A 27,792-nucleotide genomic window follows, 5' to 3' on the forward strand; every position below is an offset into this window, starting at 1 on the left:
CAATTAAATAAAGAAGAACCACAGCAACAACCATCAATAAACAAAGAAGAACCACAGCAACAACCAGCAATAAATAAAGAAGAACCACAGCAACAACCGTCAATTAAATAAAGAAGAACCACAGCAACAACCGTCAATTAAATAAAGAAGAACCACAACAACAACCATCAATAAACAAAGAAGAACCATAGCAACAACCATCAATAAACGAAGAAGAACCACAGCAACAACAGTCAATTAAATAAAGAAGAACCACAGCAACAACCGGCAATAAACGAAGAACCATAGCAACAACCTGCAATAAACAAAGAAGAAGAACTATAGCAACAACCGGAAAACACAACACCCAGCATGGAAGAGGACATATAGGACGAGGGAATAATGGTGGTCTTGGGACTATTGTTAACAGAAAAAGCCAGAACTGAAAACAATAACAGACTTGAGACGCCGTGAACACGGACTTTATTTACTTTCTTGTTCCCCAGCCAGCTCGCTGTCTGATTGGCTACATTCAGCACCATGTCACCATCCATGCAGTCACAATGCACGAGTCGTCAACGTTCTTCAAAAATCGGCTCTGAAATATTGAACACGTTTAATGTTCCCAATTGTCAGCTAGGCCAAATCGGGACAAAAGCAACCCAAAAATCGTTATGTGTACCAGGCTCAACGGCTAAACAGCATTTAATGATCCGAGCTTCACGGCTCAGGTAGAAAACAAACGCGAACACGTCAAGTCTGAAGATCCATCAAAGAGTTAGACTCTTGAAATCCGCCTGATGAAGCACAAACCCCCAAAGCAAACTGCAGACCGCAGCAGTGAAGGTCCGACGAAGCTTCAGAGACACGCCGCAGCTCCGCTGGCTGCAACAGCTGATTGTTATTTTCTCCACATGTGGAACCAGATGAGTGAAGTCTGACCTTCGTACCATTGTCCTGCTGCTGTTTGGAGGGAAACCTCCACATCAAGGTGAAACCAGAATGTTATATTCACCACAGCCTAATACAAGTTCATGTGTAATCTGATTATATTATAAATTCGTTATTTGAACCTTTTGAATTTTGGTTGACAGCAAACAAAAAACAGGCTCATATTTTTTTATGAATCCTATTTTTGAAACCATCATCAGTGTCTCAGGAACGGTAATGTGTAACTATGGGTTAAATTGTGATGGATAGCTTACCCTTTAGGTCAGAGGTGCCAAGTCCGTTCCTGAAGATCTACTATCCTGCAGTTTTAGACGCAGCCTTTCTCCAACACGCCTGAGTCAAATGAATGTCTGGTTATGGCCTCTGCAGTGCTGAATGATGCGGAAAAGGGAATTCAGCCTGATGATTCAGGAGTGTTGGAGAAGGGATGCAGCCAAATGTTGCAGGATGGTAGAGCTTAAAGTCTGAACTTTCCCTGCTTTAGGTGATCTACGGCAATTTTATATCCCGTCTACGAGGTTTACAATCCAGTCACTAAATGTAGTGTTTATTGAAAGACCAACTGGTACATCCATAATGATCCATGAGTGGTAGCCTAGTGGTTACAGAGGTGGGCTTGGATCTGGAGAACCTGGGTTCAAGTTCCTGGGCTGGAAACCAAGGTAAAAACCACTGTGGTTCCCTGAGCAAGGCCCTTAACCCCCGACTGCTCCCTGGGTTGTGAATCTGGCAACTAGGATGGGTTAAATGTAGATAAAGAATTTCCCCACTGTGGGACTAATAAAGGATTATTATTATTATTATTATTAATAACAACATTATTTATCACATTTCATCATAAAAAGATCACCATCACTACTATGTTTCTAAGAGACCTCTATTTAGACCTGGACATGATGATGAAGCCACTTCCTGTCAGACTTTCCACCAATCAGAGAGCTTAGATTGTGGAACAAACTGCCAGTGGAGATAAAACTTTCACCAAATGTAGACATTTTGAGATCCAGGTTAAAAACATTTCTTTTCTCATGCGCCTATGCATGAAATCTGCACGGTAACTTTTTAACTTATCTTGCTTTTAATCATTTTAATGTAATTTATTATTTTATTGTGATTATGTGTTAATGCCTTTTACTATTTTTAAATATATGTAATGCCTTTGTTTTATGTAAAGCACTTTGAATTGTCCTGTAAATGAAATGTGCTGTACAAATAAACTGCCTTGCCTTGCCTAGATTGACGGTAACGTCCAATCAGGAGCAGCCAAAGATCAACCAGTGAGCAGAAAGTTCTATGTGTGTGTGAAAAGAAGAAAAATAATGCTCCTCTATGGCTGGAATAAAGCCAAGAGGACGATGGTGTGACTGAAAATGTTGAAGCAGCTGGTTGGCAACAACCTTTTCTGGCTAGAAAAGGCAGGTTGGAGATGGGATGATAGCTGGAGAGGATGTCCGAGTCAAAGTTGTTCTTTCTTAGCACAGGCTTGATAGCTGCAAGTTTGGGAGGGACGGGAAGTCACCAGGAGATAGAGAGTGACTGATTATCCAGGTCATGGAGGGGACGTTGGCTGGAAGGCACCTCTGTAGAAGTGAGGCTGGGAGGTGGTCGAGGGACTAGGTGGAAGAGTGGATCTTCTTCTTCTGTACTTTGGTTGTGAGTGTCAAGACTCCATAAAAGCAGAGTAGTGGGAGGCCCTAGCAGCTTTCAGTGCTAATGAGTAAGCTGTCTGGTGGACATGTTCTTCCAGTGGGAGTGCAGCATCCAATTCAGAAAGAGTAGAAGAAAGGGTTGATGATCTTATGGAAGGTTATTGCTTGGTTCTTGCAGTTGGTGACATAACTGTGATGTCTAACAGTACCACCTGGTGGTCGGAAATGCAGAGCTCAAGAACTTGGGTGTTTGAAACAGGAACAGCCCCAGTGATGGCAATCTCAAGGGTGTGTCCATGCTTATGTCTGGGTCCATTTACATGCAAGGTGAGGGGGAGGCAGCCCAGAATGCTCAGGAAGTTGGCACCAGGGTGGATCAATGTGGATGCTAAAGTCACCCAGGATCGCAAGTTTGGAGAAGGTAGGGGATAGGGATAAGAGAAGGCTGGAGAAATCAGATATAAAGGTTGACTTAGCTTTGGGAGGCCTAAACTGGAGATGACAGGGGGGACATGTCTCTTCAGGGGGCGGAGAACTCTCTGACAAGTGAGACGTGCAGTAGTGCTCAGATATCACAGGTGCGGCAGAACGCTCAGCAGAGTGAATGGTGATCAACTACGGCAAGATTTGACAGGGACCAAATGAGCTTTCTGAGGGATGTGCCGTGGCTGAGGGAACAGACTAGGCTCTCTAACAACTGATGTACGCGTTGGGATGGTGCAGTTCCAAAGACCCTGGAGTTGTGGAATGGTAAATCCAAACAACATGCCAGATGTGCAGTCCAGTCCGGCAACACAGGTCCGATCCAGTTAAGTAGCACAAGTCCGATTCACTTTGGTAGCACAGGTCTGGTACATCCTGGTAGCATAGGTCTGGTCGAACCCAATGAGAGGGAGACAGAGCTGGTTTTCTTCCAGATCTTCTTTCTTCGGTGCAGATGTTGACCACCATTGGTCCTGCTGGCCAGGTCAGTTAAAGTCAAAGTTTGGGTCCTCAGATGGACCGTTTCAAAACCAGCAGGAAGAACTCTATCATGTTTCTATAAATAGCCGAGCTTGACCAGCTCAGGCGTGTGTGTGTGTGTGTTTGAGCGCTCACCCCAACGGAGTCACCCGGGTCATCCGTCGTCCTCCGCGGCAGCACGGTGATCTCTCTCTCCTCCAGACCATCCTGGACTTTACTCCCTCGCTTTACCACACAGAGAGAGACAGAGACAGAGAGACAGACAGACAGAGAGAGAGACAGACAGAGAGACAGAGACAGAGAGAGAGAGAGAGAGAGACAGACAGAGAGTCAGAGAGAGACAGAGAGAGAGAGAGAGAGTGATGGGGAGGGGGGTGAGAGACATTGTGACATAATGAATGGAAAATGTTGCCCTTTGCCCTTTTTGGTGCAACCACAGCAATTTGTCTCATGAAGTTTCCACATCTGTTCTGGCTGAGGAGAAGATGAAATCACTGATATAAGTTCAGATAAATGAGTATTTAAAGATAAATTTTATAAATGGCTGCCATGTTGTCAGACCAGTTTTCAGTCAGACCTTGACTTGTGTTTCTGCCTTAGAGCTGCAGAACTCTGTGAAATGACTTTATGGTGCATCTAGTGAACGACTGCCTCACTCCAGATCTGCTTGGTTTGGCCTAAGAGATGGTATCCATGAAGACCTCCTGTTCTGACCTGATCATAAACCTCACTTCAGCCTGACCTAAACCTGCAAACACCAAGAAACCAGAATGTGTGTACATCCCTCCACCACCACACATCTCCTCTATCCTCCATCCATCCATCTCTGCCTTTTCTCTCATTGCTGGTTAGTAAACAAGATTCCTTGTTAAACAACTTTAGTTTTACTCAGAACAGGACCAGCAGCTCCAGGTGACAGCTGTTCATATTATATTATTTTAATATTATCCTAATGCACTGACCCAGATGACTCCTGCAACTTTACTGTGGCGCCACCTGTTGGACAAACTCTGTCAGCCCCAAAGCTGCAGTCAAACATCATTAAAAGAACTATAAGCCCGGTTCTGGAGTCAAACTCCTGCTCAGGGATGTACTCTGAGTATTACACTGGGTTTGGAGTCCTTTTTAATCCTGGTGTGATAGATGAGGCAGGTGGTGGAAACCTTCCTCAGAGGTTTTCTCCATATTGACATGACAGCATCACACAGTTGCTGCAGGTTTGTCGGCTGCATCCATGATGAGAATCTCTCGTTCCACCACATCCCAAAGCTGCTCTACTGGACTGAGATCTGGTGCTACACTGTGTTCATAACAATACTCAGGCAGGCTGTGCTGCATCCTGGTCCAGACAACTGCTGCTCTGGATGTTTTCTCTTCTTCAGACCATCTCTGGAAACCCTGAAGATGGTTGTAGGTGGAAATCCCAGTAAATACTCAGACAAACAACCATGTCACGTTCAAAGTCTCTTAAATGTCCTTTCTTCCTCATTCTGATGCTCAGGTTGTACTTCAGCAAGTCGTCTTCACCACGTCTACATGACTACATGCTGCCGTGTGACTGGCTGGTTAGATGTTTGTGCACAGCAGGAGGAACAAGACAATAGTAGATTCAAATGGAAATACTGAAGTCTGATTGGCTGAGAGACAAGCATGAGGTCATGTTTCCAGATCTAAGTCTGCTGGGTCAGAGCAGTGTGTGTGTTTAGGACTAACTTATTAGACTAAGCTAACACACACAACTGAAACAAGTTAAAAGTGTTGACCGGTCAGATTAGGGTCTCTGTTGCCATGCCAACACATGGTCTTACAGATCTATGAGGAATGGTCGTTACCTGAGCCGGTTTATGCTGCAGCTCGTCGTCACTGGTCCAGACGTACCGTTTGGTGGACTCCTCATCCATCATCTGAAACACACTCAGCTGTAACTCATACATGTGAGGACCTGAACCTGGTTCAGCCTGAACCTGATTTCCTGTACAGTAAAAGAATAAACCAGGACCACAGTCCTGCAGGTTTCACGTTTCCCTGTTCCAACACACCTGACTCCGATTAATGTGCCGTCATGCAGAACCTGACAACAAGCTGATGGATCCATTTAGTCTGAATGAGGTGTGTTGGAGCAGGAAACATCTAAAACCTGCAGGACAAGGGTCCTGGAGGACTGGAGTTGAATGGTCCTGCAATAAGATGAGGCTCCGCCTTCAGTGATCGGGTCTAAAAATCCGCAAGAATCTAGGATTATTTTCCATTTTACCTTGAAGCTAAATGATTACTGTAAATGATTTTTACAGTAGTTTTGTACATGTCAGTAACTAAAGGAAAATCTTTATCTTATCCAGCACTCATACGTGCATGTTGTTTTTAGGTTGTTTTTATGTCCATGATTTTCATGGTGCGCCTCCTGCAGGTGCTCCTGATGATTGTCTGCTGTGTTTTTCTACAGAGGCCGTAGATAGTTTCTCTTTCTCTACAGCTGGATGTCCTTTTTTCTGTGAGGTTGTTTTCTTTTTCATCTGTGTCTCCTTTCTGTGTGTCCCCTCCCGCCTTTCAGGTCCAGCATTAATATAAAGCTTCAGAAAAAAAAACAAAAACAAAACAAGCCAAAAAAAACAAAAAAACATTTAAAATAAAAAAAAAATACTTAAGTATTAAGAACCTCCTCTTGGCAAAGCAGATCTATTTGGCACAACACATGCTGCATTCACTGACACCTGCACATCCGAGGGCAGTTTACACTAAATATTTGTTAAATTATGATTTAGTCAGAGTGGCCCCCCAGGCCACCCCTCTGGCCCTGCCCTTGGATAAAGGTGCATGTTTTACTGCAGTGGGAAAATAAAGAAACAATAAATTTAGTTAAATGGTTTAGTTGTATTGATTACTCGGAGTTAAATCCCTAGATTTGTGTTAATCCATCACTAAAGCTGATCTTTGGATTAATAAAACTGATCTGGAGTTGGACTCAGACTCAGTTTAATCAGTTCAGACTGGATCAAGTCCTGATTATTGATCTGGTTCACTCTGACAAAGTTCCACACGGAGGTTTGTGTTGTCTTACCTTGGCTGTGGAAAGCAGTCCGACGGTGACAAAGACAGAAGCCCGACTGACAGCTGAGTCACGAGCAGCGACAGGACACACCACAGAGCGTATGAGTGTGTGCTAATAACACATGCTCTCTGGCTGCTGTGTTTGTCGTCCCGCCACACACACACACGCAGGTAAACCTGGCATTACAGGACCACAGGTCAGTGTCCCGAGTATTAATACCAGGCTAGGACGCTGCAGACACAAACACGTCTCATTATCAGCCACATAATAGCAGGTGTGGATCTGAGTGACGAGAACACAGCTCACACAGCTGCTCAGACAGAAGGAAAGAACCTGCAGATTATCTCATATCACCACCACGTCTGCGTCGGAAAAGTTTGGCATCACGTAGCACGCAGAGCTGCAAATGATATGTAGAGAAAGTAAATAAGTTTGTAAATAAGACTGATTTTTCTAAAAGAATGACTGGAATCTGAGATTATTACAGTTAAATCTGACTTTCTGAGAACATGACTGATTCTGCTCCCAGTCAGATTCAGCATGAACACACAGCTGCTGTTTAACTTCCATTTGTTCTCAACATGAACTCACTGCAGCGATAAGCTCTGCCAATTTATAAAGCTGCAGCCCAGAACTAAAACACAGATTAATGAGTGAAGAATGTGATCAGTTATTAAAAACTGTGTTTCTATTGGTTTCTAATCTCTTTACTACAATAACTTTTTATTCTCTTAGAATGAAGCATTTATTTCTACTTGCTGTGGATTCACATACACGGCAGCTGCCACTATTTAAATGTTAATCATTAATTAATGTTAATTTCATTATTAATGAAACGTATGAATGGACAGAAATATAAAATAGAAACATGAATATTATAAAATATATTATATATGAAGTTAAATGGGTTTTAAAAAATATTAAACTGATACATTTTAAATAAATAGGTTCAAACCCATACTCATTAGTGAATATATTTTGGAGGAGGGGGTTGCCTCCCTTTGGTTGGTTGGGGGGGGCTGACTGGTTCATCTGGCCGTGACTGTAGAAAAACCCCAAAGAATAATTCCTTAGCCTGAACATGAAAATACGCACCGAGGTCAAGTTCCCCATCCTTTTATTTCTGGATGAGAGGAAATGGAAATGGAGTGACGGGTCTGGAGATGGACTCTGACTCACACATACACACTCAAACACATGGCAGGGTGTGTGTATAGGTTTACTGATGTGATACAAGATGATACAAACAATATATTTACTGTTTACACAACACATTTAAAAGGCTGCAGTCTGTCCATAAAGCATTTAAGTCCATTAATCGACCAGTAACTCCTCCTCCTCATCATCGTGGTAACAAAGAAACAAGCCAAATCTCACACACACATAGTTCTCACACGCACGTCTGTAAGAAGCATGACATACAAAAAGCTGTAGAAAAATACTTTTAAAAAACCAAACACACAAAGCAGCAGCAGCAGCCACTTGGAATGTTCTGGATGTCCAATAGGCCTCAGCACACGGGCTACATTGGGTACCTTGTAGGGCGGCTCTTCCACTGGGATCGCCATGGCAACGTTAAAACATCCTGCGCTGAAGCTAGTTCTGACCAAACCTGCACATCTTAAAACAGGTGTTGAGGAAAATTTTATTTAGTGTTCATAAAGCGAATTGATGGAGCTGAGTGTGTGGTCCACACACACCAGGGGACGCTGCTGCACGGCTAAACATAAGGAACTTCGTCTTTGTCTGATGTAGCCATTTTTAATTTGTGCAAATAATCTTTAAATTGTGCCGATTTAAGTCACCAAATCTGCCAGACCAAATAAAGGGGGAACAAAAACGGTTTCTGTCAAACCAAATATTAGCATGATGCTAGTTAGCTTTAACTGTTCTAATTTCTCCCAGTGGTCAAAGGTGATACTGCAACGAAACATTTTCTCCTCATATTCTCATTCTTAAGATGTTCATATTTTTATCTATTAAGTTTAATATGCAATAGCAAGGTACAGCACTTGCTTTTTAGTTTTAGCTAATTTTAGCAACAATGTCTGGCTAGTAAAAACCGCTACCTTTGGATAAGTACATACACTGCTAAAGCTAACCTAGCTTAGTGCTAACACATAAGGTAATGTCAGTGTGCTACATTTGTGCTTCATATTTCAGCTGGCATTAAGTTGGCAGTTAATCGTGTTAGCTAATGTGAATGCTAACGTTAGGTTGGCAGTTAATCGTGTTAGCTGATGTGAATGCTAACGTTAAGTTGGCAGTTAATCGTGTTAGCTGATGTGAATGCTAACGTTAAGTTGGCAGTTAATCGTGTTAGCTGATGTGAATGCTAACGTTAAGTTGGCAGTTAATCGTGTTAGCTGATGTGAATGCTAACGTTAAGTTGGCAGTTAATCGTGTTAGCTGATGTGAATGCTAACGTTAAGATGGCAGTTAATCGTGTTAGCTGATGTGAATGCTAACGTTAAGTAGGCAGTTAATCGTGTTAGCTGATGTGAATGCTAACGTTAAGATGGCAGTTAATCGTGTTAGCTGATGTGAATGCTAAAGTTAAGATGGCAGTTAATCGTGTTAGCTGATGTGAATGCTAACGTTAAGATGGCAGGTAATCACACATATTATACTGTTTGCTAGCTAACTGAAGATAGAACTACAATTTGGCTACGGCTGTTAGCTGCTGTGAAGCTAACGTTAACATCGGCATGTTCTGACTCTATAGGATCATCGTGGCTAAAGCATTTCCTGTCATAAAGCTATCAGTGTGAAAAGAAAAGTTGGATAGGATTATTTAACATTGGTTTTTTAAGGCAGAAAAGTTACACTTGAAATAGGACATACGACGGATTTGTTTTAATTGGATTATAATTAGACTACCATGAAGTGGATTCTGTAAAAGTGCTTGAGATGACTGTTTTTTGATGTTCTGTTTTCGCAGCAGCCTCCTATCTGTGTGTTTATGTGCAGTTTGATCTGTCTACGGTTAGATTTCCATCAAAACAGTTCATGGACCACTGTCCTCAACGGCTAATAAGCCAACGTAAGAACCAAATAAACAAATCCACTTAAAAAAGGTTAAGTTAATATTTTCAGGACTTTTTTTTTGTTAAGGAGCTAAATACTAGTTAAACATGGTGGCCTGGTGGGGGGGGGGGGTGTTAAGTGATAAAGTTGCACCAATAAGATGCCAATGTGTTCTTAGAAGCAAATGAATTCCTTTCTCACTTACACACACACACACACACATATAGTACAACAATGTACAGGTAACAAGGTTGTTTTTATACTGCTAAGTTTAGTACAGGCACTATTAAGTGAAGCATTGTGGGAGTCTGACTGCTGAGCTGGTCTGTTTAACTGCAGCTAGAAGCTAGCAGCTTTTTAAACTCTGCAACGATGTTTGGGGGTGTTTTGTCTTCATTTATTATAAGTTCCCCAGATGTCCGCTTACACCCTTCAAACATGGCTGCTGCTCAGCAGCGACTCGCATATGTTGGTTTAAACGTATTCTAGCGTTAGTGTCTCCTTCTTGATATGGCTTAAAGCAGATAAAGAGGAAATGATGTGTTTAGTATGTGAAAAACAAAGAAATTTAAGTTACAGTGAAAAGCAGCTCATCTTGAGGGAATTATGAGGGAAGTTTCCAGGAAATCAACAGGAAAAGTTTAAATATATTTATTTTTTTTTATGATGATTAAAGTCTAATAAGAATCTCTGAGCTGAAGAAATAAAAATTTGTTACGTAATACTAAGAGTTCTTGCTGTCAAGGTGAATAAATATCCGAAAAGCAAGTTTTTCCTCTGAGTTACTGCTGACTGAGTCAAATAAGGTCCAGAAGTATTTATAGAAAGATTTTAGAAAGAAGTGAGCCTGTGAAACATGACTGCCACTTTCTTGTTAAACAGTAAAGATGCTGCTCTTCAGATGGCCCTACATTTAACCTAATATGAAGGCTGAGTGAAGGTTAAACATCTCACAGGTCTCTCTTTGCCTCCTCCTACGTTCCTGAACGACAAAGTCAAAGCTGAGTCACAGATTAACAGGAATCTAATGTTACGTTTCATATGCTTGCTTGTTAGCATCTGTGATGTGTTATTTGTTGCGTTGCTCAAACAGCGGTTAGAAAGTGAAGGCTCTCCGTACAGATTTAGGCACAGGTAGAGGAAGTGAAGGTGAGCTGAAACTGTCGATGGCATCATTTCCTCCTGGAATGACTGAATGCTGGGAGTGGTAAATGGTAGGACAGTGTACGTCAGTCAGTCAGGTATGTATGAATGTAGATCTGCTGTTGGATCCAGGGGGTGAAGTGAGTCACGTTGCTGTAAACTCCAGGTCCGAGCACTTTGCTGAAGCACACGCTGCCCCACGACGTCAAGCCGAACAACGTCCAGCGCCCACCTTCCTCTTCCTCACACACTAGCGGGCCTCCGCTGTCACCCTGAACACACAAAGACAGTTTATTTAAAGTTTACTGACTTTTCTCTGAAACCTGAAAGGAGCAAAATGATCAACTAAATAAACCCAGACATGTTCAGTTCAGCAACATAAAACAGACTGAAAAAACACCTCTTACAAGAAACTAGGACTAAACAGTCATCCATGACACAAACAAGAGACTAAACAGTCAACCATGACAGGAACAAGGGACTAAACAGTCATCCATGACACGAACATGGGACTGAACAGTCATCCATGACACGAACAAGGGACTGAACAGTCATCCATGTCAGGAACAAGGGACTGAACAGTCATCCATGACACGAACAAGGGACTAAACAGTCATCCATGTCAGAAACAAGGGACTAAACAGTCATCCATGACACGAACAAGGGACTAAACAGTCATCCATGTCAGAAACAAGGGACTAAACAGTCATCCATGTCAGGAACAAGGGACTAAACAGTCATCCATGTCAGGAACAAGGGACTGAACAGTCATCCATGTCAGGAACAAAGGACTAAACAGTCATCCATGTCAGAAACAAGGGACTAAACAGTCATCCATGACACGAACAAGGGACTAAACAGTCATCCATGACACGAACAAGGGACTAAACAGTCATCCATGTCAGGAACAAGGGACTAAACAGTCATCCATGTCAGGAACAAGGGACTGAACAGTCATCCATGTCAGGAACAAAGGACTAAACAGTCATCCATGTCACGAACAAGGGACTAAACAGTCATCCATGTCAGAAACAAGGGACTAAACAGTCATCCATGTCAGGAACAAGGGACTAAACAGTCATCCATGTCAGGAACAAGGGACTGAACAGTCATCCATGTCAGGAACAAGGGACTGAACAGTCATCCATGTCAGGAACAAGGGACTGAACAGTCATCCATGTCAGAAACAAGGGACTAAACAGTCATCCATGTCAGAAACAAGGGACTAAACAGTCATCCATGACACGAACAAGGGACTAAACAGTCATCCATGTCAGAAACAAGGGACTAAACAGTCATCCATGACACGAACAAGGGACTAAACAGTCATCCATGTCAGAAACAAGGGACTAAACAGTCATCCATGTCAGGAACAAGGGACTAAACAGTCATCCATGTCAGGAACAAGGGACTAAACAGTCATTCATGACACGAACAAGGGACTAAACAGTCATCCATGTCAGAAACAAGGGACTAAACAGTCATCCATGACACGAACAAGGGACTAAACAGTCATCCATGACACGAACAAGGGACTAAACAGTCATCCATGACACGAACAAGGGACTAAACAGTCATCCATGACACGAACAAGGGACTAAACAGTCATCCATGTCAGAAACAAGGGACTAAACAGTCATCCATGTCAGGAACAAGGGACTAAACAGTCATCCATGTCAGGAACAAGGGACTGAACAGTCATCCATGTCAGGAACAAAGGACTAAACAGTCATCCATGTCAGGAACAAGGGACTAAACAGTCATCCATGTCAGAAACAAGGGACTAAACAGTCATCCATGTCAGGAACAAGGGACTAAACAGTCATCCATGTCAGGAACAAGGGACTGAACAGTCATCCATGTCAGGAACAAGGGACTGAACAGTCATCCATGTCAGGAACAAGGGACTGAACAGTCATCCATGTCAGGAACACGGGACTAAACAGTCATCCATGTCAGGAACAAGGGACTAAACAGTCATCCATGACACGAACAAGGGACTAAACAGTCATCCATGTCAGAAACAAGGGACTAAACAGTCATCCATGTCAGGAACAAGGGACTAAACAGTCATCCATGTCAGGAACAAGGGACTGAACAGTCATCCATGTCAGGAACAAGGGACTAAACAGTCATCCATGTCAGGAACAAGGGACTAAACAGTCATCCATGTCAGGAACAAGGGACTGAACAGTCATCCATGTCAGGAACAAGGGACTAAACAGTCATCCATGTCAGGAACAAGGGACTGAACAGTCATCCATGTCAGGAACACGGGACTAAACAGTCATCCATGTCAGGAACAAGGGACTGAACAGTCATCCATGTCAGGAACACGGGACTGAACAGTCATCCATGTCAGGAACAAGGGACTAAACAGTCATCCATGTCAGGAACAAGGGACTAAACAGTCATCCATGACACGAACAAGGGACTAAACAGTCATCCATGTCAGGAACAAGGGACTAAACAGTCATCCATGTCAGGAACAAGGGACTAAACAGTCATCCATGACACGAACAAGGGACTAAACTCACTTCCTAGACTATAATGTCATTTTAGTTCCTGCTATAATTCCTGGATCTTTTGGTAAAAACGCAGCTGTTCCTTTACATCAATGATGACTGTTTTTTTTTCTCTGCCAGGTCCAGATCAAGGATTAAGGTGAAATACGAGAACTGTTCCTGTTTTACCTACTTTACATGATTGTTATATTTACTAAAGTTGACCATGTAAGTTACTTTCTACAAAAAAGATGTTTTTAATCAAACATGATTAAATCATGTAAGAATGTCTCAGTTATGGTAAAATGTCTTCAACGTCTGATATGTTGTTCATGTTCTACTGGGAATAAAATATTAGTTGTCTTAATCATTGCATTCTGTACTATTCTCCTAAAGTGGTCTGATTTAACTTCAACTAAACAGACCAGGTTAAAATGGTCAAAAACCAGTTTAGTATGCATGTCATGCCAAACCCTGAAATGAGATTATTTATTGGGATCCAGGTTTAGTCTGATTCAATCAGTTGGATTGGCTGAACTAATTTAAATCAGACCAAACATTACCCCTAGCATAGCTGCATATATTAAGTATAAACAACTGAATTCCTTGATGCTGAAATGATATGATTGCATGGAAAGCTCTTTTTTTCTGATCTCATAATGATAATATGTTACTGTCTGAACAGAACGAGAGGGCAGGACAGTGTTTCTTCTAACATGCAGACGTTACCATGCAAGAGTCGACCGTTCCGGCTTCATATCCAGCACAAAGCATCCTGGGAGTGATGGTCTTCATGTCAAAATACGACTGACACTGAGACAGCGAGATGATGCGGACCTCTCCCTCCTGCAGCTTGAATGGCACTGCAGACAAAAATATAACAAAACTACATCACATGAGACTTTCTATTTTCTTTCTGTCACAGTTCAGTTAGATTCTGATAATTAAAAGTGAATATAAATAATGCATATTTACATTCAGTTGGGTCTCTGTCAGCCTGATTTTACTGAACTACACAGCCCACATGTTGAGTCACCTTTTATCTAAATCTGTGGCAGTGGTGCTTTATGACCAGCAGATGGAGACAAAGAACAGTAAACAGGATTATAACGACCCTCGGTTCAGCGCCATGTGGCAGCAGAATTTAGATAAATGATTTAAAATGTCCAGTTTCTACTTGATATTGTTTCTATTTTGACCAAAAGGATAAATAAAAAGCACAAGAAAACAACCTTTCTGAATGAACCTCATTTCTACCTCCGAGCTGAACGAGTCCATGTATGCAGAAATAAAATGATGTTTTTTTCATGCCACCTTGATAGACTGGTTTCAGATGTACTGGTAAAATGTTGGAGTACTTCCTGTTTAGTGTCAGGTGTGTTGTTTAGTGTTGTCATGCTGATGTTGATATAAATATGGCTCTTTCACATAGACTGTAAAAGATGGGCGGAGCCTCCGTGATGTCAGCCGTAGGTTTCTATAGAGCTGAATTGAAGCTCGTTGGGCAGTTCCCACCGTCGCCATCTTGACAGCGTCACACATGTTGTCATTCTCAGAAAATCCAAAGATGGGCAAAGAGGTGGAGCTGGGAGGGGGACTGTGAAGGTGGGGATGGATGACTGACACCCATCAAACTCAGAGCTGCCTGTAGCTAAGAGCTAACCAAGCTAACGTTAGCTGACCAGTTAACGGATGTGAGTGGGCTTAAGCTAAGGCGCACTGTTAGCTGGCTAAAAACCGCGGTTGTGCTGCACTCTCTGTTTGCCGTGGATATTGGACACAGATACCTGTCAATCAAAAGGACACGCCCCTAATTATGCCACATTTCAAGATTAAATAACATCCAAACGTATGAGTTAGGAAAAAAGGTCACCCCCCTCACAGTTGTCATGAAATTAAACTTGACCTATTAATCCTAAAACAGATTTTTGTACCAGGCTTTAAACATGTTTATTTCTGTGTGAAAAACACTGTGTTTTACATGGGATGGTGGGCCAGCTTCACGCAGGTGGATTACCTCTGTTTTGGAGCAAGCCCCCTAGTGGACGAGGGGGGAACTGCAAATTTTTAGCTTCACATTTTACCACCAGAGGTTGCCGCTTGCTCTTTCAGGTATTAATGCTTCAGTTGTTTACATTGACCTACAAAAATTCACCAGCCCCTCCCTCTCTGTCAGGCTTCAGCTCTTTCTGCAGAGGCTGGTTACCATGGTAACATTAGGAGTTGGAGTAATTGACAGTAAGTAGATTCTTCCTGTGTCTAACTGGCAGTTATCAGCTCAATAGATTTTTAAAAAAAATCAAGTTAGAAGCTGAAAACAACCAGAAGAGAAGTCATGGCGTTACTGTCAGAATACAGACGTTTCAGCAAATATGACCAAAGTTGTTTTTAATAAACTTACTAAATTCTGCTTTGAACAGAGGAAAGTAAACACACATTTCCAGCAAACACACACTGGTGTGTTTACTTGTTTGCAGCGTAAAAAAGCAAATGTCAGGAAGGTGAAGTCAGTGAATATGATGTGTATAAAGAAAAGTGTGTGTGAATCTGTGTGTACTCACTTCTGTTGCCCATGTGACCCCAGCCAGTAATGTAACAGTAGGAATCTGGTGAGGGCAGCTGGCCAGACTGAGGCAGACACACCGGTCTGACGAAGTCTGTCTCCTCAACCTGCAAACAGGAACACAGCTCGTCAGGACTGATCTACCTCAGCTGATAATGGATGCCGGGAGTCGACGCCTTCGAACCTCAGAGTCCAGTTGTATCACGCTGATGTCGTAGTCCACCACCGCCCGGTTGTAGCGCGGGTGAACGATGATGGAGCGCACGCCACGGCTCTGACTGTGAGCACTGGGATGGTCCAGATTGGTGAGACCCAGCACCACCTTCCACAGCTCTGCACTCTCTCTCCTGGTACACAAAAAAAAACTCCTTAGTGATTTCAGACTGCAGCACAGGTTGTTAACCACAGCTCCAAAAGCCCTGCCCGCCCGACTAACCCTTCAAAGCAGTGGGCGACTGTCAGAGCCCACTTCTGGGCGATGAGAACGCAGCCGCAAACATGGCCGCTCTGTCCACTCTGCAGCGAGCACTGCCATGGCCACGCCCCCCGCCGTGAAACCCGGCCTCCTAGGATCCTTTTCTTCCTGTGAGATTGGATTCCCACAGCCAGACGCAGACCGCACTCTGATTGTGAGAAAGTGTTAACAGCGGTTCACAAATCTGATTGGTTTGACTGCAGGTAAAGGAAAAGATGGAGATGTTTACCTTCTCTGGTACACAGGACGGAAACTCTCCGTCTGGAATGGCACGCATGACTGCAGGACAGACAGACAGACGGAGGTTTACCTAATCAGAAACACGTCAAATGATCCCGGACAAGCCCCCATTGTTTTCATTCCCTTGGAAACATAAATGGGGGCCTGTCCAGGATCCATTTACGTTACAACCAAGCTTAATGGGCCACAGTGTTCAGGACTGAAGTCATGATTTAGAAAAAGTTGAAAGAAAAAGTTTTAGTTAGAAATTATCTTAAGTTATTAATTAAGGGATACAAAATAACCACAGTAAGACTCAATCACAAGGTCTTTCCTTGGCCTTCTGTTTTCCAAGGACAAGGTGTCCCTTTTCTTTCAGGGATGAAGGAGAAGCCATCCTACTTATTCCCTGTAAAGTAACGAGGTAAGACCAGGGGGTGGCCCTGGACCTAAGTTTCAGCAGCAACACTCCTAGGTCCAGATCATGCTTGCATTTTAACCTCGTGTTTGCACATTCCACCGGCTCTGTTTTGAGTGTAAGAGTTTACTTCCTTGCTTGTGTGCTCCATGTCTTACTGGTGAATTCCACTGTAGGGCACATTAGAGAATTAAGACGGGATAGATTTGCCAAATTTGTATGGTGTGAACAGGATGATAAACATGGCGACATTAAAGGAGGTTATTGTTTGGTTAATTCTGAGATCACAAAAGTGTCAGTAGTGATATCGTAGAGGTATGTAAGGCCCCTTAGCCAGTTAACCGCTGGGGCCGGGTGCCTGGACCGCTTCGACTCACCGCTCAAGGAGGTAAGCCCCATTTTAAATCCTTCTGGGTGAAGTGAGCCGAGGCGCAGGGCTGTCCTGGCTACAAGTTGAACTTAGTTATACAGCTGCTGTGTGACTCTGCTAGACAGATAAATTTGTGCGCACAAATGTAATTAGTTTATGAGGGCCTTACCAGAGGTAGCTGGGAGGAAGGTCAGTTTAAGGAGAAATAAAGTAGTTTTGAGGAGCCCACCAGCCTAGTGGGAAGGGGCTCAGTTTAAGGAGATATTAAGTAGGCTGAGGACCTCACCAATTAGTGGGAGGGGGGTCAGTCTTAAGGTGTAACATTTCAGGGCCCTATCAAAACCTCGGCGTTACTGGACGCGGTCGCCCGGGAACTTTGAGAGGAGGGTCAGTATAGCGGCGAAAGTAAATTGGCAACAAAAATAGTAGTGAAAGTGAAGTAAAAGTGAAAATGATGTGAAGGCACCGATCGATCCGTTTTGAGTTCAAATTTAGTAAAGAGTTAAACACAGGGCCCGCAAGATTGCGAGCCATAGTCTGGTCTTGTACGGGGTCAGTTAAGTGGGTGTGAGTAGCTTATGACTAGGTTCATAGGAAAGCAAGGTGCAAAGATCGATCAAAAATCTGATCCTAAATTAAACAGAGCCAGTAGTGAAAGGTTTAAGCTCTGTTAACCCGGGAAATCTGCGTAAAAGGGGCTTAGCGCAGTACAGCTGTAAAAAACTTTGTTGCAACATTAAATAACGTACGTAGAAAAAGGAAGGAAAAAGGCTTTATAAACTGACTGTTGACATATTCTTTCGACTGCTCACTGAGAGCGAACTTGTGACTTTTAAACTGTTTTTGACTGTTCTTCTACTCTCAATGAGGGTAAACTGATGAATTGAACTGATGTATTCTGTGAGTGTGTGTATGAAGCGGATAGGAATGGGTGTCTGAGTGAGCTGAAAATTGTCTTTTGACTGCTTTACCCCTCCAACGGAAAGAAAACTGATGTCTTCTATGAGAGGAAATAAGGGAAAAGTTTTAAACTGTGTTTTGACTGGTTTATTCTCCTCTGACTAATGGTGATTTGCTCAGCTGTTGAAGTGTGTGTATGATAGTGGGTGATGCACCGGACAGAAATGTGTGACTGACTGAGTGTGTAACTATCCTTTGATTGCCTTACCTGTCTCGCTGAAAGTAAACTTATGTCCATGTGTGAGAAGAATAAGAGAAAAAAAAAAAAGCTTCAAAACTCTCTTTGGAGAGGAGAAAAGCTGAGGGTGAGCTTGTGTGTAAAAGTGTGGACTAAATGTAGAAAGGAATGCGTGACTGAGTGTAACTGGAGATCGAAGCAGCTGCTGGGTAAACTGGAAAAAACTTATGCATGAGCATGGACAGAGGCCTCTGTTTGAAGTGATACTGCATGCTGCATGTTGAAAAAATTAATCTGTATTGCAGTGCATAAGTTGACTCGTTCCCCAAACTCATAGTGGTCTGGTGAAATCTGACACTAAGCTACTTGCTAACGCGCATAGACACAAGCACTGACAAAATAAAGTAGTGCTCTTCTCTCGTGCAGCTACAAGGATGTAATCTGTACTATTATATCTGTTAAAATGAGACCGCTGAACTCTTTTGGTTTCCTTCCAACAGAACACGACTCCTCCCATTGGACCGACGCCTAGAAACAGGAAACGGAGCTGCGGCGCCCCCAAGTGGATTTCATTCGAGTTGCATGATTATCATATTGTATTAAAGCAAGATTGACTTAATAGGATAACAATGAGCACGCCACAGGCTATTGTTGGCATTCGTCATCCCCATAGGATGAAAGAGATTCAACACATGTCTGAAAAATGGTGCAAAAGAACTAAAAATTTGATAAATCCATGGCCTGTTACAGGAAGCTTTGACCCACAGATTTGTGAATTAATGCAACATCGCATTGAAGATTACAAAGCTGAAAATAATTCTAAGAAACGACAAAAGAAACGACAGCTTGAATTGGAAATTTTAAACTTATTTAAAATTAGCAAGCCAATTAAACGAAATGTCAAAACGATTGTGTCTTTCACGGATAGTCCAGGGGAAACTGGAAACTGTACTAACGCCGAACTTTTTCCAAATTTAACAGGAACGATAAAATTTGATGGGGACTTTAATCTTGATGACCAGCAGAGCCTTCTAGGGGGACTGACTGATGCTGGCGTACCCGGAAATGTAAGTGATATCCAAAATAGGTTATCTGCTGCTTCAGGGCTCGCGGAGAAGGGACCTCCTACTGATGCATTGCCCCAACCAGACCCACCCAACTTCAAACAGCGGGGTGCGTCCTTACAGGGCACTGGGGAAGCACACGCCCAGGTAGGAAGGCATTCAACCTCTATACATTCTCCTCGAGAAAAACAGGAAACTCCTCCCCATCTGGCCATTCCAAAATACTGTAGTACACAGCGACGTCAGTCTGGAATCATTAACTGTTACCAGGATCGAACCGAACTGGCTCGGAAAGGTAAGACAGATGATAGCTTTTGGATGAACTTAGGACCACGTCAGCAAGATTTGCAACGTGAGTTGGGACGGAGCCAGATAGTTGAGATGGAACAGGAAATAGATGACTTAAATGAGGAGGTGGAGGGGGCGACTTCAGGAGGCGGAGTTTCCATGCCTGCATGCTTACAGAAACCCGGCACGTCCACAGGGGTCCCTAGAGACGAATATGATTTAAGATACAGACCTAACATCAGACCTCCTGACAGATTGAAGGGGGGGGAGTTCCCAATTCTGATAAGGGGAACAAGGGCTGATTATCATCCTTTTTCAGCTCGGGACCTGACAGGTTTGGTCTCAGAGCTCCCTCAAATATCCGCAGGAGGAGGCAAGTGGATTAAGGCTTTGGAATCAAACACGGCTGGAACATTTCTTTCACTGGGTGACATCAAAGCTGTCCTCGCTCAGGTTTTGGGGTTGTCTAAAATGCAGCAGTTTTTCAGAGACAATGAACTGGACTGGATTTTGAGTGAAAGGGCAGATGGAACAGAATTAGCAGCCTATAAGGGGGTGATTTGGCAAGGAATACGCAAACAGTACCCTAATAAAATTGATGTTGATGCTTTGAAAGGGGAACCTCTGAAGGACGACCAGAACCCAGCAGCATACATCGATACACAGTTAAAAAGGTGGCGTCAAGAGTCTCAGAAAGATGTGGAAAATGATCCTATTTTGCTCACTCTTTTCAGAAATGCAGTCATCGATTCAATGCCAAAGGATGTCAGCAGACGTTTGGAGGATGTCGTTGGTCTAACATCTATGCCAGCGCAACAGTTCCGTGATCATGTGGTTCATGCAGTAACCCGATACAGGAAAGACCTAACTAAGACTTCTGAACAGGACCTCCAGATTCAAAGGAAGCTGGCACAGATGCAACTAAATGATTTGCAAGGCAAGCTGAAAGAAAAGGTTCAAGCTGTTGTGTTCACAGATCCAGGTGCGGGACGGACTGCTGGAGTTCCTGAGTCAACACAGGCCGCTAGGGGTCCCCAGCCGTTCCGTCCTTCATACTCAAGGCTTGGTACTCCCTCGTCTGGGGCGTGGCAGGGATCCCTCCGCTGCTGGTATTGTGGAATGTTTGGACATTTTGCTAAGGCTTGCCCACGGCTTATGCCCCTCCCAGCAGGTGGTCCTGGAAGAAACGGAGGCTTCCCTAGAAGAGGTGGACCCCTGGGTGGCCCACGACCAAGACCCTCTCAGTTTTAGGGGGGTCCCGAGGATCCTGCGGGTAAAGGTTCGTACCCATTGATTATGCATACACGCACTGACCCCATGATAAATGTCCAAATTGAGGATCGACAGGTCCAAATGATGATTGACACGGGGGCGACTCATTCATGCATACAGGGATCCCTTGCCAAGAACCTTCCCATGTCAAACAACTTTGTGAAGACAGTAGGATTCTCGGGAAAAAGTCAATTGGTTCCTATTACTGCTCCCGTAAAAATGAAAGTAGGTAATGATGAAATTAAAATACCCATTTTGGTCTCGGACCAAACTCCTGTCAATCTGTTAGGAAGAGATGCACTTTGTAAACTCGGGCTCAAAATTTTATGTTCCCCTTTGGGAATATATGTGGAAAGTTGTGGATTAAACTTACAAATGAATGCCCAAGCAGAACCAGCAAATGTTTATTGGCTGGGGAGCATAGAGGGGCCTCTGGGTTCGGAGTTGGAAAAATGGAAGGCATGCATAAAGGCCTGGGCCCCGGAAGGTTCTCCACCAAAATTACCTCCTCACTGTACAATGTTCTTTGATCCATCAGCCAGCTCAACCTTTCAGGATAAGTGGGAAAAGGAGACGGATGGAGTGATGGTTAAAATACAGGCTCCATATATCCTGATTGGAGGCCAAGGCGCAGCATTAAAGGTAAACCGGAACACCTTTATTGATAAATGGTACTGTGTTACTCAATCCTTACCACACATTACACTGTTGGTAAACCCAGGATACCATTCAAGGGACCTCGGTCCGATGGTAAGAACTGCAGAGCATTTAACATGGAACAGTACAGAGAACCCATTAATCTCTCTTTCAGAGGATGGATCAATGTTAAGAATTAGGTGTGACCTGTCATTACAAGCAACACTTCAGATGGTGGTGCTACCAGGGAAAAACATAATGATGACATGCAAAACCAACCCCCTTGGATTTAACAGTGATCTGGAAACTGATATTTTAACACAGGTTCCGGACCAACTGTGGTCCAGACATGAGACGGATGTGGGACTGGCAGTTTCAGCCAGCCCAGTTACTGTCAAATTAAAACCAGGTGCAGTCTTACCTTGGCGGCCACAATATAAACTTAATCCCGCAGATGAAGAAGGGATTGGAATCCTAATTGATGGTTTTTTAAAAGTAGGAGTGCTGATTGAGATTTCTAGTCCTTGTAACACCCCAATTCTTGCAGTTCTAAAAGCAGATAAATCAAAGTACCGACTGGTCCATGATCTAAGGGCAATCAATGCCATTCTTGAAGATGTCGCTGCAGACTTCGCAAATCCTCACACACTGTTGAATGCCATCCCTACTAAAGCTAAGTTTTTTACAGTAGTGGATCTTTGTTCAGCATTTTTCAGTATCCCTCTGGCAGAAGAGTCACGATATCTGTTTTCGTTTACCTTTAGAGGTCGACAATACAGCTACGCCAGAATGCCCCAGGGACTGACAAGCAGCCCCGCGTGGTTTGATCGTGTGGTGAGTCAGGATCTACAGGAGCTGGATTTGAGCGGCGTCCTAATCCGGTATGTAGACGATATATTGATTTGTTCAGACACCATTGAAGATTGTCAGCGCGACTCGATCAAAGTACTGCAGAGACTGGCAGAATGTGGACACAAAGCTTCTCGGACAAAACTGCAATTCTGCCAGCCTCAGGTGGAATTCCTTGGCAGAGTAATCTCCCATGGAACAATAGCTCTGTCTCCTGACCACCTCAAAGGCATAAGTCGAGCACCGCGTCCACAGACATGCGCGCAACTAATGACCTTTTTAGGTATCACAGGATTCAGCGCGGAGTGGTTGGAGGACTACGCAGTAAAGACGGCGCCGCTCAGGGAACTCCTGAAGTCCTCTGAAGTCAAGACTTTAAAGAAGTCTTTGGAGTGGACCACAGAGGCACTGTTGGCTTTTGATGTGCTCAAGCAGGAACTGCAAAATGCCCCAGCGCTAAAAATGCCAGAATATGACAAACTTTTCTATCTCTACGTTTCAAACAGATGCAACATGTACGCAACGGCTGTATTGGCACAAGACTCATGTGCTGGTGGAAGGAAACAACCCATCGCTTACTACAGTGCAAGGTTGGACGACGTAGCACGAGGGTGGCCCCCCTGCTACCAGGGCCTCGCAGCTGTTCACATGGCGTATGAAAAGGCGTCTGCAATAACTAAGTCATATCCTGTGGTTATTTACACCCATCATAAAATCACAGAGTTGATCAATCACAGCAAACTTGTTCTGACAACAGCACGTTGCCTTCAGTATCTACCATTGCTCACCTATCCAGATGTAACAATTAAGAGATGTGAGACCACAAATCCTGCTAATATGTTACCTTTTGAATTTGAAGGTGATACACACGAGTGCGTCACTGAGACCACGAGGTACACAAAACTGAGACCGGACTTGGAATCTGAGCCGTTGGACGACGCACAGGTCACGTACTATGTGGATGGGTCATGCTTTCGAGACCACATGGGAACTCACGCAGGCTACGCCGTGGTGCAACAAAAGGAAGGGACGTTCGTAACAGTAAAAGCTGAAAAATGTTTACAACCTTGCTCTGCACAATTAGCTGAATTGTATGGACTTACTGCAGCTTGTGAACTTGCTAAAGACTCCTCTGCTAATATTTACACAGATTCAGCATACGCTCACGGAGTCTGTCACCTGTTTGGAGCAGTTTGGAAACTGCGCGGCTTTCAAAAATCAGATGGTAAACCTGTTCGGCATGGGAAACAGATTATGAAGTTGATCTCGGCCATGATGCTTCCACATCGATTGGCCATTATCAAGTGTCCTGCTCATCGAAAAGACAACTCCATCACCACAATGGGAAACAATGCGGCAGACGAAGCTGCAAAGCACGCTTCAGGTTGCAAGGTCGCCGTCTTGGCCCCAGCTGTGGAGTTGGAACCATCTGTCACACCTGATGATATCACATTAATGCAAGCGCGTGCTAGCGCGAGTGAACAAAACATGTGGGAAAAAAGGGGTGCTACAAAAGATGGGCGAGGGTTATGGCGGTCACATACCGGCCTGATCGTCGCTCCAATCTCACTTTTGTCTCTTTTAATTCCAGAGTGTCACAAACCAGACCACTGTGGGCGAGATGAGGTGATACATCGAATACAACAACAGGGTTATTGGGCGCCGTACCTGCAGGCACTGGTGACGGATGCGCTTAATCGGTGCGAGATATGCTCGCAAAATAACATTCGAAAAGGTATTGTCACCCCCACAGCGCGAATTCCTGTCCCGGAAGGCCCGTTTCGTCATCTGATTTTAGATTTTGTGGACATGTTGGTCCCGGTACACGGTAAGCGCTACCTTTTGGTGGTTTTTGATCATTTCAGTCGTTGGGTGGAAGCCACTCCGTCAAAGGACATGGGGGCGGGAACGGTTGTGAAGTTCCTGGTCCGTGAGGTAATCCCTAGGTTTGGCTTACCATCCATCCTTTCATCAGACTCGGGACCAGCGTTTATTAACAAGGTCTATGAGGGCGTTCTGCGCCAGCTCGGAATCAAGGTCCGTCACGGAAGTATCTACACTCCCTCCAGCCAAGGAGGGGTGGAACGAGTGAATGGCACACTTAAAGCAAAAATTAATAAGATTTGTGCATGTACTGGGTTGCGGTGGCATGACGCATTACCGCTGGCCCTAATGAGTTACCGCATGCAAGCTCATCGGGTCACACATTTGTCTCCTCATGAAATGTTAACAGGTCGCCCTATGCCGGGTCCGCAGTTTCGGGGTCCTTTCAAAGGACCCCCACTGGAGCAGTTGGAGAAGGAGCTGCACAGTTATATGAAACAGTTGTCTGCTATCCATAAAGCGATTTATTTTCAGGAAAAAGCGAACGAGCCAAAACCAGTCTCTGTGACATCTGGTCCAGTGGTGCCCGGGGATAAGGTGTACATTAAGGAGTTTCGAAGAAAGTGGAACACTCCTAGACGCCGAGGTCCTTACACGGTGGTCCGTGCCACACCGACTGCGGTCCAGGTCGAAGGGAGCGTCGCTTGGCATCATCTGAACCATTGTTCGTTGGCACCTACGACCAACAACTGCAAAACGGGCCCTGGGGACTGGTCGGATTGTACAGCGTTCTCAGATGACCAGTCCCCCAAAAGGGGAAGTATCGCCTCGCATGCATCTGACGAAGATAGTCCTGTCAGGGCAGATTCAGAGTTCCCGCCCGATGATGTTGAGGTTGACATTCCTTTGGTTTCTTCTTCTGGGCGAGACAGGGATCTCGGCAGGGACAATTCAACCAATCCGGACCCGAAGCAACAGTCACCACGTCGTCCCATCACCAGGGCCTTCTCAAGGAAACAGAGGGGCAACTGCGCAACGAGGGAGCGACCTCAGTGACCAAGGGGAGTACGACTCACATGCCAAATGTCATTATCAGTCAGGTCTCTTGCCGGCATGCACCCGCACACATCTACACACTACCCGTGACTCAGTATTTCAGACAGATGTTGCCCTTTTGGCACAACATAGGCGGAAAGTAAGATCAATTAAGGAACTAGATGTAGAGGGCCATAACATTCCAGTGAATCCTGGGGTGGATGATAAAAGCGGTGCTCAGGGAGGTGAGGTTTTGGGGTCCAGGCTAGAACCTCTGGGCTCAGACTTAAGTGTTTATGTTACCACAGCTGCAACTGCCAAGCAATGGGGAGTTCACTTTGTAAAGGAGGGGCCCACTCCCCCTCTAGCTGTGGTTCCGGCCCTGGAGCCGGATAAGGTTGGTCTTGAAGCAATCATTACTCCACGCCCACAGGCAGGGATAGGTAACCATCAGTCAGTACCAGGAGGACTGGGGTATGAACACTTAGCACGTATAACATCCTTAATGGTTGACCAGGTATGGGCTGCTGCTTGGAACACACTGGAAGGTCTATTGGAGATTGGGAAGGTTGTAAGTTCTTACCAGACCACAGTTAACACCCCTGTTGTGAATAAAGTTGCTTTTACACCTGAACCGCAGCCCACCGTGGTTGCTGATGGCCAACCAGACAGTGGGGTGGTTGAGTCATTCACTCTTCCCCCTCTAGGGTTAGATACTTTGGTAGATAGTTATCATGATAAAACATTAGAGGGGGGGGAGGATGTAAAGGGGCAACCGGAAGTACGAGGGTTTAGACCTAGTGAAGATTACTTATGGAAGGAAGCGATGGCCAACACTTGGTATCGCTGGGCTTGGCTGTCAGTAAAGGAAATGACTTCGGAGGAATGCATATGGTGCTCAAAGGCGCCTGGAGCCCCTCCGGTTGTTATCCCAGACAAGTACAACTCTTGGGAGTGTGCCCAGGAACAACGCCGGGTGTGTAAAGAGGAAGCGTTCAAGTCTACAACAACGAATGCTTTCTTTGGGCTCCCGATGTGTGGTATAAAGTGTAGATTACTTTATGGGGCCCAGAGGATGCATGGTTATTTAAATAAATATAGGGGTTACAAAATCCAGGAATTGTGTGAACCTTACCAGGTGGCAAATACCGCCATGTCCCCTCCCACGGTTTACGAGGTGGACTATAACGCCGCATACGAGTGTTTTGCCAGCGGAGGATTTCTCCAGCAAAATGGAATAATGGTGGGGAACACGACGGTAAGATGTAATGTCACATGGGTATTATCATGGTTCCCAGAGTCTGGTATGTCTCCGCTCTTCATAACAAAAGCAGTATGGTTTGAAAACCCGGAGCCCCTACATCAGGACTGTCAGAATATGTCAATCACGGTTCCAACCCTATTTTGGTTCGGAGACCAATCACATGCGGTCGCTGATAGCTTCTGGTTATGTGGAAATAATCTGCTACGAAGCACCCTACCCCCCTCTTGGGTGGGGTTGTGTGCTACTGTTCGCTTAAAGGTGCCAGCTATGGTGGTATACAATGGTGTAAATAATATTCTTAACCTGAAGCATGACAAGGGCGCGCTGCGTAGAAGTAGGCGTCAGGTCTCAGGTTCTCATGGGGTATATCGGGATGCAATTGGAATTGCTAAAGGGATTCCTGTGGAATTTTCGGCCAGGAATGAAGTAGTGGCCGGCATAGAATCTATACTACCATGGATAACTGTGAATAAAAATGTTAACTGGATAAATTATATCTATTATAATCAACAGCGGTTGTTAACCAGTTAACCGCTGGGGCCGGACGCCTGGATCGCTTCGACTCACCGCTTAAGGAGGTAGGCCCCATTTTAAATCCTTCTGGGTGAAGTGAGCCGAGGCGCAGGGCTGTCCTGGCTACAAGTTGAACTTAGTTATACAGCTGCTGTGTGACTCTGCTAGACAGATAAATTTGTGCGCACAAATGTAATTAGTTTATGAGGGCCTTACCAGAGGTAGCTGGGAGGAAGGTCAGTTTAAGGAGAAATAAAGTAGTTTTCGAGGAGCCCACCAGCTAGTGGGAAGGGGCTCAGTTTAAGGAGATATTAAGTAGGCTGAGGACCTCACCAATTAGTGGAAGGGGGGTCAGTTTTAAGGTGTAATATTTCAGGGCCCTATCAAAACCTCGGCGTTACTGGACGCGGTCGCCCGGGAACTTTGAGAGGAGGGTCAGTATAGCGGCGAAAGTAAATTGGCAACAAAAATAGTAGTGAAAGTGAAGTAAAAGTGAAAATGATGTGAAGGCACCGATCGATCCGTTTTGAGTTCAAATTTAGTAAAGAGTTAAACACAGGGCCCGCAAGATTGCGAGCCATAGTCTGGTCTTGTACGGG

General features: G+C 44.4%; 2 protein-coding genes and 1 long non-coding RNA gene across 3 annotated transcripts in view; 1 reads left to right on the plus strand and 2 right to left on the minus strand.

Moving 5' to 3' along the window:
* Nucleotides 1–3,673: 3,673 nt before the first annotated feature.
* On the minus strand, nt 3,674–6,725 carry LOC121636160. The gene is made up of 3 exons (XR_006009659.1): nt 6,601–6,725; nt 5,375–5,446; nt 3,674–3,767 (listed from the first exon to the last, which is right to left on the minus strand). It is a non-coding gene; the product is annotated as an uncharacterized LOC121636160 (long non-coding RNA).
* A 1,067-nt stretch (nt 6,726–7,792) lies between these two features.
* LOC121636161 (atrial natriuretic peptide-converting enzyme-like) overlaps nt 7,793–27,792 on the minus strand; it is a 46,922-nt gene continuing 26,922 nt past the window's right edge. Inside the window, exons 18-23 of the mRNA XM_041979446.1 lie at nt 16,533–16,582; nt 16,265–16,451; nt 16,013–16,175; nt 15,827–15,935; nt 13,995–14,128; nt 7,793–11,033 (exon numbers count right to left, since the gene is read on the minus strand). Of these exons, the coding sequence (XP_041835380.1) occupies nt 10,848–11,033; nt 13,995–14,128; nt 15,827–15,935; nt 16,013–16,175; nt 16,265–16,451; nt 16,533–16,582 (829 nt within the window). The 3' untranslated portion in view covers nt 7,793–10,847. The remainder of the gene's footprint in view (nt 11,034–13,994; nt 14,129–15,826; nt 15,936–16,012; nt 16,176–16,264; nt 16,452–16,532; nt 16,583–27,792) is intronic.
* On the plus strand, nt 19,056–21,631 carry LOC121636162. The gene is made up of 2 exons (XM_041979447.1): nt 19,056–21,079; nt 21,611–21,631. The coding sequence occupies exon 1, from the start codon at nt 19,078–19,080 to the stop codon at nt 21,049–21,051; it is 1,974 nt and encodes a 657-aa protein (XP_041835381.1). The 5' UTR covers nt 19,056–19,077; the 3' UTR covers nt 21,052–21,079; nt 21,611–21,631.

The sequence above is a fragment of the Melanotaenia boesemani genome, unplaced genomic scaffold (assembly GCF_017639745.1).
Source record: "Melanotaenia boesemani isolate fMelBoe1 unplaced genomic scaffold, fMelBoe1.pri scaffold_158_ctg1, whole genome shotgun sequence".
NCBI classification, from domain to species: Eukaryota; Metazoa; Chordata; class Actinopteri; order Atheriniformes; family Melanotaeniidae; genus Melanotaenia; species Melanotaenia boesemani.